Here is a 13,221-nt window from a genome sequence, read left to right on the forward strand (position 1 = left end):
TAAGCATATATCCTGTAGTCTCTTCATAGAAGTATGAAATTTCTGATTTGTGAATGAATGAATGAGAATCCATGTGAGTATACAGGTAATTTTGCTGGAATACGTCACCAGAAAATTTCAGACTTCAGCCTTTTAGCAAAAACACCATAGAATCTTCGTTCGAAGTCGTATTTTCGCGATCTGCAAATGTATCTTCAAGCCCAGAAAATTTCCAAGTTTTAGAAAAGAAGATTTTTGAGTTTTGAGCATGTTTAGGGCCTGAAAATGGCGAAACAGTAAACTTCCAGGAGACTTTCAGAACTTTTTCAGATGGCATGTAGTCCAATGTTTCGGCCACATCGCTTTGCTCGTTTATCCAATTGATATTAATTTTGGATATGTTGTAGAGGACATCCATACGAAGAGAAAGGTATATGACCAGGCTCTATATTCCCCACCAATTGCTCCCAGTTCGTCATTGAACACAGGGCAGTGTAAATTTTCTTCCGCTGAGCTTGCTTGGAAACGTGTTTCACAACTTTTGCAATATTTGTGTATATTTTAGATGCATAATAAGGAACTTAGATGATGTTAGTTCACTTACTTTATTGATTTTATGGTTGTATTGGGTTTCCACACTCGAATTCTTCTAATCCCATGTAATCTTCGCATTAGGTGTCAAATGTCGAAGTTGGGAATAATGGACCTGATGGTGAAGGTTTGGGAAATCTTGGTGCTTTTGATGATGAAGCCTCCATCCTACACCTCAAGGTCATAAAGTGCTAGTTGTCGATGTCGTAGAGGTGGCAGAAACTCCAATTGTGCTTGAGACAGTGGAACCCGAACCAAGAATAACAGAAACTGCTTCGTCTGAAGTCGCCCCTATGATTGTTGATGCTGCTCCAGTGATTGAGAAGCATATAATGGTGCATGAATATCACAATGCATGGATTGATTTTGACCCTCCATTCGGTGAGACGCTCCAAAATCACACGTTAGTTGGTGGATTCAGCGTCCCCTCTGGGTACGTTGCTATGTATGAGAAGTTGTGGGAGATGTATGGCCACTTTGTTGTTACGAAGGAATAACTATTTCTTGACAAGGCAAGTTTAGATCATATTGCGTGTTATAGATGATGTTCATACTAGGTCCAAAAGTACTGTGACTCAAGATGTACTCTTTGATTGGGAGTACAACTTGAAGAATTCTGAGAGACTTGGCTTTAACTTGAAGTGGCTTTCATAAGATCAATACCATCAAGGATGCAGTGGTGGAGAACATACCTTATACTAGTGAAGACGTGATGAAGAAGATGATTGAAGTTGCTGAACTGACCAAAAGCTGGAGTTGGAGAAAGCGACTTCAGGTCTTGGAGAATGTTGAGAAGCAAAAATCGTTCTTTGACGGCTTTCTTTAGTTTCCTTTCCATAATCTCATGAACACTGAACTTCTGAGAGATGTGAGATTTTATTTGGGTTTTGATTTTTGATAGGTTTTGAATTCGATTGAGGACTTTCTTTTGGATTTTGGATTTGATAGAGATTTTTCTTAAAAGAACTTTGATAGATTGCTGAATTTCCAAATACTGAGCGCAAGTATGCACATGTTTTGGAGGAACTGAAAATACAATGAAAGAAAATCCTAAATGCCAAATTCAGATGTTTTGGGCGTTCATATCCTGAACTCCAGTACCTCAAATGTCCCTTTCAGTATGCTCGGTCCAATAAAACTCAAATTTGTAATTTGGTTTTCTTTTATGAGGTTTTCTCATCGTATTAAGAAGAATGGGTGAACGGTTACTTTCTATTCTTGGAAGATGAAGGACAGCAGTATCAAGGAAGAATAGTCTCCATTCAGTGTTGCAGATAGCTCTGTCAAGTCTCTCAAAGATTGTTGGAGATTGAACTGCATTATTAGACCAAGTGAAAGAAGGTCCTTCATATCCAAGGTTGGTGATGTCTTTTTCTCTGACCATGTTTCTAAATTCATTATAACTGATATCAGTAACTGTCGAGATTATATATTAAGATCACTAATTATACGCCGTGTTGTTGCAATTGTCGAGATTGTATCACTAACTCCTCTCCAGAAACCATCTCTTTGCGGGTGAGCTGGGGGACCATAGATGCAAAGAAGATCCCATCTAAGCATACTTATATGAGGGTTGATGGAACAATGAATGAGATTATGTGATTTCCAGACAACTTCAAGGTCGACATTGTCTTGCCAGAGGATGGCAAGGCCTCCACTTCTGCCATTGGCAGCTACAAAAGTGAAATTTCTGAAATTCAAAGTACTGCAAATCCTGTTGCTGTTGTTCTCGTTCGGTCTAATTTCTGATAGAAAAAGAATGGAAGGATGGCAGCTACGCAAGAATGATTTCAGGATCAAAACTATCATATCATTCCTAATCCACGACAGTTCCAAAATTGTACTAACATCGGAATATAAAATGTATGTTGAGTTAAAAAAATACTTCAGAGTAGCCTATTTTTATTCACCACTACGTACTTTTCTCTACGAAATATTTAGGACTGTGCAATACACGGGTGCAACATCCGTACATATCCCAAATTTTATTTTTGTGCCCAATAATTACACCCCTAATAAAACAACCGATGGCAGATTGCTGAAAAGTCTATTAGGTAAAATAAGGTGATTTCTAAACTGATGGCAGGTAGAATGAAAAGTCTACTAGGTAAAATAATTTCGCCATACCAATCTGCCTTTATCCCTGGAAGGCAGATTGCTGAGAATATTACCTTAGCTCATGAAATTATACACAAGATGAAAAATTCTAAATCTAAGAAAGGATTTATGGGACTTAAGATTGACATGTCTAAAGCATTTGACAGATTCGAATGGGAATTCTTAATTAAGGTAGTGACTAGAATGGATTTTAATAACAAATGGTGTAACTTGGTTCATCAGTGCATCTCGACTACTACTCTATCTGTTTTACTTAATGGTTCACCGACAAACTTCTTTAAACCTACTAGGGGATCGAGACAGAGAGATCCAATCTCTCCATATATTTTTCTTATTTTCATTGAAGCGTTCTCTAGAACTATTCAGAATGCTGAAAACTGTGGCCTAATTAAAGGCATAAAACTGGTTCATAAAGCTCCATCGTTAAGCCACCTCCTTTTCGCTGACGACTGCTTAGTCTTCTGCAAGGTTAGTGAAAATTTCTGTCAAAACCTGGTTAACTTGCTCAAATATTTCAACTTTGCTTCGGGTGAACCCATTAACTTGAGTAAGTCCGGGGTGTTTTTTAGCAAAAAAACTGAAACGAGTACTCGCAGAAGAGTTAAAGAAATCCTAGGTGTGACAACTATTCCCTTAACTGATAAGTATCTAGGAGCACCTTTGTTCACCAATAGATCAAAAATACAGTGCTTTGAACCATTACTTGATACGTTAAGAAGTAGAATGACAGGGTGGAATGGCATTAACTTAAACAATGCGGGAAAAACAATCATGATAAAAAATGTAGCCTCGTCTATCTATGTGTATCAAATGAATTGTTTTAAAATCCCAGTAAAAATATGTGACCAAATAACAAAAATGCAAAGAAACTACTGGCGGGGAAAAATGAAAAGGGTTTAAACGAAAATGGGAAAAAAGGAGTTTGTTTAAAAAACTGTCCCTCTATGTGTAAAACTCTTGAAGAAGGAGGACTAGGTATAAAAAACGTAAGGAAATTTAACATAGGTATGATAGCTAGGTTGTGATGGAATCTTAATCAGAATCATGATTCTCTTTGTGCCACTATAATGAAAGCTAAATATTATCCCAACTGTGACCTCCTCCATATAAACTGTAAACCAAAAAAGACTGACAGTTGACTTTGGAAGGGGAGTTAACAGGGATTGAACAAATAAAAAAAATGTTGTCTCTGTGAATTAGGTACTGGTAGGAATATTGGCATTTAGCAGGATTGCTGGATCCCTGGGGTTCAACCACCCCTGCATAGAAACCTTACTGACACTGTGTGTCTTAATAAAGTCAGTGATCTAATAACAGACCAAAAAAACTTGCGATCTTGTTAAACTCAACAAATATTTTGACACCCAAACAATAGAACAAGTTAGGAAAATTATAATACCATCTGAAGAAAAAATGGGTATTCCAAGATGGACTTTAAACAAAAAAGGTATGTTCTCTGTAAAATTTTTGTATGACTATATAAATTCGGATAGAAACCCTGAGCCTAAATGGAATAGAATATGGAAAATGAAGACTTCACCAGCAGTTAAGCTTTTTATTTGGAAGGACGCCCATTCTATTCTTCCTAATAGCATGAGAGTGGCAGCTGTCCTCCCTGACATTGAGTGTAAGTTATGCAACGAAAGCCAAGAAACTTTAAATCACTTATTCTTGCACAACAACTATGCAACTCAGGTATGGATGCACCTCAATTTTGATATGGAATTTATTAGAAATGGTACAACCAACTTTCATGAATGGTTATCCAACTGTTTTGAAAACACTAACAGGGGAGACTATGATATAGACTGGCATGTTCTTTGTAATATTATAATCTGGTATATATGGAAAGTTAGGTGCGATGTGGTTTTTAAAAAGACAAGGCAGAATAGTGTAATAACTGCAAATAATATTATCAGATTCATAAACAGTTACAATACTGTAAACAAGCCTGGTCATAACATAATGAATGATCTCTATTATAACTCTATAAACGATGTTGTTCTGCATATTAAAAAGTACCCTACTGAATCAGCAGGCAATGATACGACACTGAAAATTCATATTGCCCTGACTATGTTAGACTCTAACTCGAAAGCATGCATTGGTGTAATTCTTGTTGATCATACAGCTGCAGTCAGAGAAGCAAGAGGACTAACCACTGACAACACAACGATAGAAGAGTTAGAAAGGATGGGAGCGGAAGCAACTTTCCAATGGGAAACATGTAGTAGTGCCCACGTGATCTCCTTTAGGAATGACTCGGAACCGACTCTAGTGCTGCTGGTGGGAATGTATGCGGAAGCTCGCAGACAAAGATATATGATCAATGAAGATTTTGGAAACACTACAAAATTTGAAATGAACTTTAGAGCCCAGGACTTTACTCTAGTAAAAACAATAGACATTATATGGGCGGTAAAACTTTCTCTATTTTGTAATAATTTTAATGTTATGCGTAGCTGGATTGATGACAGACTATAGGATTTACTAAATTTTCTGAATATGCAACATTGGAACCTGAATGTAAGGACAATCCGTAATTCAATGTAGGGTTGCACGGACGCTTCATTTCTTGAGCCGTGTCCGTATCCGATACGCGCCGGACACGGGATACGTGTGGGACGCTGACACGACGCATGTCCGATGCACCAATTTGCGCGTCTGGTTTGGACGCACCAATGACACGTGTCCGATGCATTTTTTTTTCATTTTCATTTTAAACTTCTTCCTTTATTTTTACTATTATTAACCAAATGAAGAAAGACAAACATTTAGATCGATAATTTAGGTCTTTATTAGGGTTTTGTAATTGGAAATGACATCACGTGTACCCTTAGTAGGGCATGTGTTGTTCTAAGAATGCATTTTGATTGTGCCATGTGTTTGATAGTGACTGATCGTTTGACCTTTGACGTGTATAAACAAAAGATATTTTCTTTTCTTTTGAAAAATTTATATACATGTAACATCATTTTCTAATTTTTAGGATCGAAATACTTGACTTTGCTGTATAAATAATATATAAATAAATAATATATATATATATAAATAATATATAAATAAATTATTATTATTATAATATATATATTATTATTATCATATATTATATATATTATCATTATTATAATATATAATAATATTATATATATAAATAATATATAAATAAAATATGCATATACGTGTCCGCGTCTTAGTTTTTTGAGAATTTTGTCCGCGTCCGCGTCTACGCGTTGTGCAACCCACGCTCATACCTCTTCCTCTAAAATAAAATAAAATAAAAAAATAAAACAACCGAATAAGGGTAAAAATAAAAACCCAATTAGGGTTCGATAAAAGGACAAACGAGCATCCAGCCGTTTTCGTTAGGTTAAATGATACTTGAAATCCTCACCCTTAACGAGGTCATCTCTCGTTATAAAAACAATTTCCACCCGCAGAATGAACATTGTTTCTCTCGCGGCTCTCTGCAATCTGTTACCGCTGAACAATTAAACAAGGCGTCGCAAACCGCAGGTAAGGCTATTTCTTTGTTTTTATGAATTATATTAGATGATTCGCATTGGTGTTTAGAGAACGAAATTTTCTTTCTTTACAAAAGAAATTTACATTGGCATGTTTTTCTAGAATTATTAGATGATTCATAGTGGTGTATAGAGAACGAGATCTCGTTTTATTATAAAAGCAATTTATATCATTTCATTCACGGGTCTCTCTCTGCTTTCATCAATACACCACCTAACAATTAAGCTGCTTCAGAAAAAAAAAAAAAAAAAAACCCTAACAATTAAGGCTCTTCGATTTTGTTTATTTTTTTGAAATTTATTCGATGATACCTACTGGTGTTTAGAGAGATAGTTTGTTTTTGATTCTTACAGGGTAGAATCTGCGTCTGAGTTGAAGAGCTTAATATTTTCCATTTCCTCAAATGGAAAATTATCCTCAATCCTTCCTGGATGAAAAGAAAAGTAGGGCCGAGCTTAGGGAACTCTTAATAGATCAAGAAATACGGTAACTTCATTTGTTAAAGTCTGTGGGCGGGACTATTGTCCTTTCACATCATTACAATTTTTTTTTTAATTTTGACTCTATTGAATGAATAATGTTAATTATATTGTTGGTATTTTTTTGTAGTCTGGAGAGAATCCATGGGCGTAAGCCCGAAAGGTGTTATTTTCTATCATTTTTTTGTTAATACGCAGTTTTTGTAGTAAGCATCAATCTGTACTCTATGCATACTAAACCTCTTCTTTGGTGCAGACGACACTCTCACGACTTTTCCGAATATGATTATCTTTTGATTGATTCACCATCGCAAAGTCTGTATCTCATGGTTGATCCATGGCAAGAAATGCTACGCATGGAAAAGCTTGGCTCCAATGAGTTTGTTGAGAACCAACATGAGCCTGCTCATATTACAAACGAAAGTTCAAGTGATCACGCGAAAGCTAACACTGACTGTGAGGAAGCTGATGGAGGTATGTTAGTGTAGTTCTTCAGCTCTGCTATTCTATAATTAGTGGCAATTATTTCCTTGAGTACATACCTGTTAGATTATCAATTGAAAATTCTCATACCATTCATATGTTCTCGTTTACTCATAAACCATGTTCGTGATCTGCCATTACTTTGTAATGAATGCATGAATTACAGATAGTATCGGGATTTTCATACACATCTCAGTTCGATTCAATCTGTTTTCTTGTCATTCATTATTAATGTTCCTACTGAAAAGTGAAATCATTATTTTGTGGCATGTGCAGTGGATGTTGTCAAAGATGGAGTAGGATCTGGGTTGGAAAATTCGGCTGGTAAGGTAGCAGGTCAGTCCCAAGAAAAGGGGCTTGTTTTTGCTGAAGTCCTCGAAGATGGAGTAGTATCTGAGTTGGATAAATATAAGGAATATGAGGCTGAGGTTTTGATCTGGGTTGACTACATCTAAGGTAAATGAGGTCTGTAAGGCTGTTGAGGTGCTGAAAGATGAGAGTTCGGGTTCTGACGTCGACTGGAACACGGAAAGGGTAACTCCCCACATTTGTGCATTTTGTTGCCGTTGTGTTTCCTCGGTTGCAACTAATTGCAGGAAAAGCATCACATAAGAAGTTTGACAATGAAATTTGACTCAATATTGTCATTATCCTTAAATTTCTGAGGATAAATGATGTCCCATTCTTATTCTTGTATGCATCTTCTCGTTTTTTTTATTCAAGCATGTCTATTTTCTTGCAGGAGAAGCTTTTCTCTAGTCAAAACAGAACAAAGATTGCTGTAGGAAAGAAGTTAAAAAATGACATGCTTCCAGAGATTGAGAAGATTCACAAGGTATTGGAGTGTTCTTTCATCAGCGACTTTATTTTGTTGCTGAAATTGGGTACAGTTCATGTGTACTGTTTCGTAACTGCTCTTTGTCCTCATTCAGGGACAGCTGTTATCTTTTTGCTTGTTACCATTTTGCCTTTGCCCTAGAAAAATATGTTTCGCTTGTGTTACTTTGAGGTATACTTCTACAGTTATTTATTATTGATGTTTGTGAAATTTGTCAGAGGAAAGAGAAATTGCTGAAAAAGCAGCAGAGAGAGGCTATCCTTCTTGATGACTGTGTGGGTGCAGATGGCCTTGGCCCAGGACGCGCCTTCGTGACCAGTGACCTATACTTTCGGTAAGAAGGAAAAAGTTAATTAAAACATCTATAATTTTCAAGTGTCTATTATGCTTGTGAGTCCGTTTCCAGTTTTGAACCCTCCGCTGATGTGATTACTTTGAACAACTCCACAGATGATTCCGTTCGGTCCATCGATGAGGCTATAAAAATAATCAAGTATGCATTTCATCTCTCAGATATAATTTTCTTTTCCATGAATATCGCATTATCTTCTAGCTTCAAATGTACTTTTTCACTAGATCCACAATATTCCTAATGATTTGAAGTTCAAATGGTCTACTAGTTTTAGGCGAAAACAACCCTCTCCAGCATCTGTCAAAAAAGAAACAGCTGCAAAGCTTGAGCCATCATCTACCAATGGTAGACTGAATGGTCCCTCCAGTACCCCTCCAAGTGGGAAAACAGGTGGTAGTAGTAGTAACACGACATATGTAGGCAAGAGAAAAGGATGCTTGGGTGATTAAGAATCAGATTTCAAAGAGAGGAAGAAGCAAGACCTGAAGCAAGGTATCAAATTGTGGCTTTTGCTTATATTTTTTCAATTCAGACAATATCTTAAGGTAGTTCTGATTATTCGTTTTGTTATATATTTCATTTATTCTGACATTTCCCTTGTACTTGATATTGTCAGAGTAAACTGTATGAAGAAGTTCAAGATTGATCCTGCCTTACAGAAGCCTAGTTGTGCGTCAACAGTGTGTTTTCATTTCTTTTTTTGTTTCCCTTGAAACTCCGTATCACATGCGTGGGTGATTAGGTCTTAGTTAAGTGAACTTTGTTGTGAAGGTAGAGATAAATTGATACCTAGTGGTATCGTACTTAAAAGTGGAGTGTAGATTGGTGTTATGGTCTTTATACTTTTGCCCGTAAATGTGTTGGGCCTTTAAACCCGGTTTAATTAATTTATGTATTTTGGACATCCAAAGTGGACATGGTTGTGAAAATCTGAATCACGATATGACTCGTTTTAGTCTTGTCTCAAGAGGTCTGAGATCCGTTTTAGTCTTGTCTCGAGAGGTCTTAGTTAGTCTAAGAATTAGGGTTTGTTAAATGGGTCGAGTCTAAATACCGAATGGAAAATGGATGCTATACACAAAAGTTAAGGTTTTCTCTCTTACCTTAGCCTTGTTTACCTCCTCTAACAAGAGCAATCAGATCTAGTGGATCAGTGGGTCTACCATCCTTGTTCTCTCTCTTAATACACCACTGTGGATGGTCTTCATCCATCCTTCATTTCTATCCAAGAATTTGGAGGGGAACCTGAATTTGGTCAGCTAATCACTTCAAAAAAATGGAGCAAATGGTTTTTCTTTCTTTTGCTTTAACGGTGAGAATTAAAGGTTTCAGTTAGTGCTATAATCACTTCTTGGACCACTACGAAACACCTTTAGATTAATATATTTAATATGTTTTTTCTTTTTGATCCGAATATATTTAATATGTTATACAATCGCATATCTACTAATTATTGAAACTCCACACTGGCAAGCTTGCATAATTGAATTATGGACTAATTATAAATTTCTGATAACTGCAAATAGGCTGCAAGACGGTCAAATCTCAATTCGCACAAATCAGAACTTGGGTACTCGAGTGTTTTAATGTTTTGAGATCAGACGACATTGCTGAAGGTATAGCATAAGTCGAAAGAATATGTTCACTTGTTACATGAGAAACTATGGGTGATTGCACGTAAATTAGGAGGTGAGAGTGAGAGAAACCTTCTTGTAATCCAACTCAAACTTCAAAAATTCATCCTCACAGTTCTACACTATATTGGCTAGAGATGGGATTACCATTGAAAGGAAAAACCTGTAAACAAGTTTATATACAGTAACTAGTGTGTCCTGTCCTGACCTGAGTATACCTGATCCCCTCATACCCGATGTAAATGTCCGCCACAAGCTCCTAAAACATTTGCAAATTGTCCAAAAAAGACATTTTATTTGGTATCCCCAAGTCTAACTACAACATACCGATTTTTATTTTAATTGGAAATTTTGAAAAGAGTGACAAACCTGGCCGATCACAACAACCTTTGCTTCAAAAATAACCAAACAACCTGTTCGTCTTCTGATTGCTTCATCCCATTGAAGTGCTTGTCAAATAGTTTCATAGATACGTTATGCTCAATATTGTCTGTATAAAAGAACACAAAGTTTATATACTTTCATATGTAGAGTCATACCAATGACATCATAAAGTTAAGTTACATACATGGCCATTGAGAAACGGAAGGGATACAGCCGTAAAAACAAAGCCAACAATGTAATATGAAGGAGCTTTGATGTTTACTAGGATGAGTTGTTTGCGAGTAGCCAATTTAATATCGACTTCGATGATCTTTGAATCCCGGAGAACCTTAACAGTGACGTTATCCCCGGTGTATTTTTGAGAAACAAGATGACTGAAACCGATACGTTCTCCATGTGTAAAGAGAACTGGAGAAACATGAAAGAGGACATGATTGTCAAGCACATAATCATATAAATTCGATAAGAAAAATAAACCGAAAGTATATTCTCCAAAGGATAGACAACCAAAAGTTGGAAAAAAGACACACGACTCATGAGATTAACAAAATGAGCTTTTCAAAAATTTGGAAATGCAATTCCTTGCCTGTTCCATCATTGGGAATAGCAATTCCATCGAAGTTGTGGATAACATCATATGGCTTCAGAACATGAAATTCTGGTGATGCAGGAGCAATTCTTGAAACAAGGATACAGTTCTGATTAGAAGTCATTCCCATTGACATGCGCAAATCAGGATTTTCCATAGTCTGCCACTCAACCCTAAGAGTTGGGAAACCTGACGTGAACCAATTTTGCATATATTTTAGAATGAACAGTAATTAATAGAAGTCCAAAGAAATGATCAGACTAGAGGTTTTCAGTAAAAACACATGTATATTCCTCTTTCTTCTCATAGTCTTCGATGAAGTGCATAACAATGGCCGTTGGGATAACATAACCCATATTCTCTACATCCACGTCAGCACTGGATTGAAATGCGATTCCCACACATTTTCCGTTAGGCCTATTCCTATGCACATGCAAAATCCTGATATTTGGCATATATGTACCCACTATAGGTATGCCAAACTGCCAAACTCATATGTTTATATGCCAGTCCTGACATATAGGTATACACAACAAAGTTTCCATCAAGTGATAGAGTGTCCATCGCTCGATGGTCAGTCGAACACTCGCTGGTCATTCCAGCGCTAGCGATAGTCAAGCTATCGTTCGCTGGTCTGATCACCGCTAAGCAGTTCCTCATCCAACTGCTATAATTTTTCCGCGCTATAAATACCCAATTTCAAATTCATTTAAACTTATACCAAAACTTCTAAATCTCTCTAGAACTTCTCAATCTCCAATTCTTTTCTGATCTTCTAATTCCTCAAAGAGCATGGCTGGTAATGCGAACATGGCTGAGTTCATAGCAGACCAACATGCTGGGGAAAATCAAAGAGTTGTTAATTGTGCCAATGTGCGAGTTCGAATTAGGAGGAGAGTACCAAAATTTACAATTGCGGAAGATGAAAGTATTTGCAGGAATTATATTCATTATTGAGACTTTATTCGCAGAAGAATCTCGTCTCCAAATTTTTTGGGATAGGGTTTTGAGGAGATTTGAAGAACAAACAATGAACCTCAACAATCGTGATGTTGCAGGGTTGAGTAATCGCTTCACTATAATCAGTCGTGATGTTACTAGGTATATTGTTTTACTTCAGCAAGAAGGTCCAAATCTAAGGAGTGGTGAAACCTATTTGGAACTTAAACAAAGGTGCCGTGCGGAATATCGTCGCATCTACGAGCAAGACTTCGAATTCGGAAGTTGTTTCGAGATTTTAAGTTGCTTGCCCAAATATTGTCCAATATATATGTTGTAATTTCTTAATTTTCCACTTATTTGTCTAAGTCTTAAAAGTTTAAATATTTGTTTAAATGTAACTTTAATTAAAATTTAAGATTGGATTACGAATAGAAGCTTATTTTTCAATAATACTCAAATTTTCAAATTCAAACTTCAAATTAATCATTAATAGTAATTTTTACAAGACATAAAAACTTCAAAATAAATATAACTAGACTTTAAAAATAAAAATTTGGGACAATGTTCTTCATCTTGTTTATCTTCTTCATTTCACATAACTTCCAATCAATGTGCTCATGATCGGAGTCTCCTTTGTTTATCTTCTTTTTTGCTTTCAAATTTTCCTTGCCTTGAACTTGAACTTTTCTTTGCCTTTTCTTTGTTGCGGTTTTGACTTGGTTAATATCCAAAACTTGAAGACTTCTTTGCTTCTTACCTATTTCTATCACATATCTTCTTAACGACACCTTCAAGCACTACTCCAGAAAAATCAAGTTGTGTTGCTGAATCAAGATGGGTTAATTGTGCCATTTGGATAAAATAGAACAAATAACTTAGATTGAGAAAAAAGAAGATTGAGAAGAAGAGAAATTTTTTGTGAAAAAAATTTGGGGTAAGTTTTGAGTTTGAAAGTTACATATTTATAACGATAAAGAACTAGACGTTTGCGCTAGAGTCAATAGCGCTGGCGATATAGACATTATCACCAGCGATAAAGTCATTATCGCTGGTGTTAAAGATTATTTCGCTCGTTAGAAAGTCAGTCGCTTATTAGTTTTCTCATAGTGCCGCAAATGGTTTGACATGTCACCTGGTATGTCAAACACCATTTTTTGGCATGTGCATAGGAATAGGCCTTATCATTAAAAGCAAGGCCTCCATAGTTTTTTGAGTTTATAACTGCATCAATCTGTACAAGTAAGGGGAAATCAGGACTTTCAGCTGAATATAAATTAGGTCCGCATTCATAATATTCATTGGAAAAT

General features: G+C 36.2%; 1 protein-coding gene and 1 long non-coding RNA gene across 4 annotated transcripts; one reads left to right on the forward strand and one right to left on the reverse strand.

Moving 5' to 3' along the window:
* Positions 1-6,079: 6,079 nt before the first annotated feature.
* LOC113356819 lies at positions 6,080-9,288 on the forward strand. Of its 2 annotated transcripts, XR_003363226.1 has the most exons (10): positions 6,080-6,204; positions 6,567-6,699; positions 6,823-6,855; positions 6,949-7,166; positions 7,452-7,709; positions 7,918-8,010; positions 8,232-8,347; positions 8,464-8,506; positions 8,634-8,857; positions 8,982-9,288. It is a non-coding gene; the product is annotated as an uncharacterized LOC113356819 (long non-coding RNA). The 2 variants fall into 2 exon arrangements; XR_003363227.1 differs by lacking the exon at positions 6,823-6,855.
* Positions 9,289-10,070: 782 nt separating this feature from the next.
* On the reverse strand, positions 10,071-11,260 carry LOC113361478 (protease Do-like 9). 2 transcript variants are annotated; one of them, XR_003365139.1, is made up of 4 exons: positions 10,970-11,260; positions 10,568-10,791; positions 10,369-10,489; positions 10,071-10,258 (listed from the first exon to the last, which is right to left on the reverse strand). XR_003365139.1 is itself a non-coding variant. In XM_026604718.1 (3 exons), exons 1-3 carry the CDS (start codon positions 11,181-11,183, stop codon positions 10,463-10,465), a joined length of 465 nt encoding a protein of 154 aa, XP_026460503.1. In that variant the 5' UTR covers positions 11,184-11,260; the 3' UTR covers positions 10,071-10,462. The 2 variants fall into 2 exon arrangements, 1 of the variants encoding a protein (XP_026460503.1); XM_026604718.1 differs by having other exon boundaries at positions 10,071-10,489.
* Between the last annotated feature and the right edge of the window lie 1,961 nt (positions 11,261-13,221).

Source organism: Papaver somniferum, chromosome 3 (genome assembly GCF_003573695.1).
Source record: "Papaver somniferum cultivar HN1 chromosome 3, ASM357369v1, whole genome shotgun sequence".
NCBI classification, from domain to species: domain Eukaryota; kingdom Viridiplantae; phylum Streptophyta; class Magnoliopsida; order Ranunculales; family Papaveraceae; genus Papaver; species Papaver somniferum.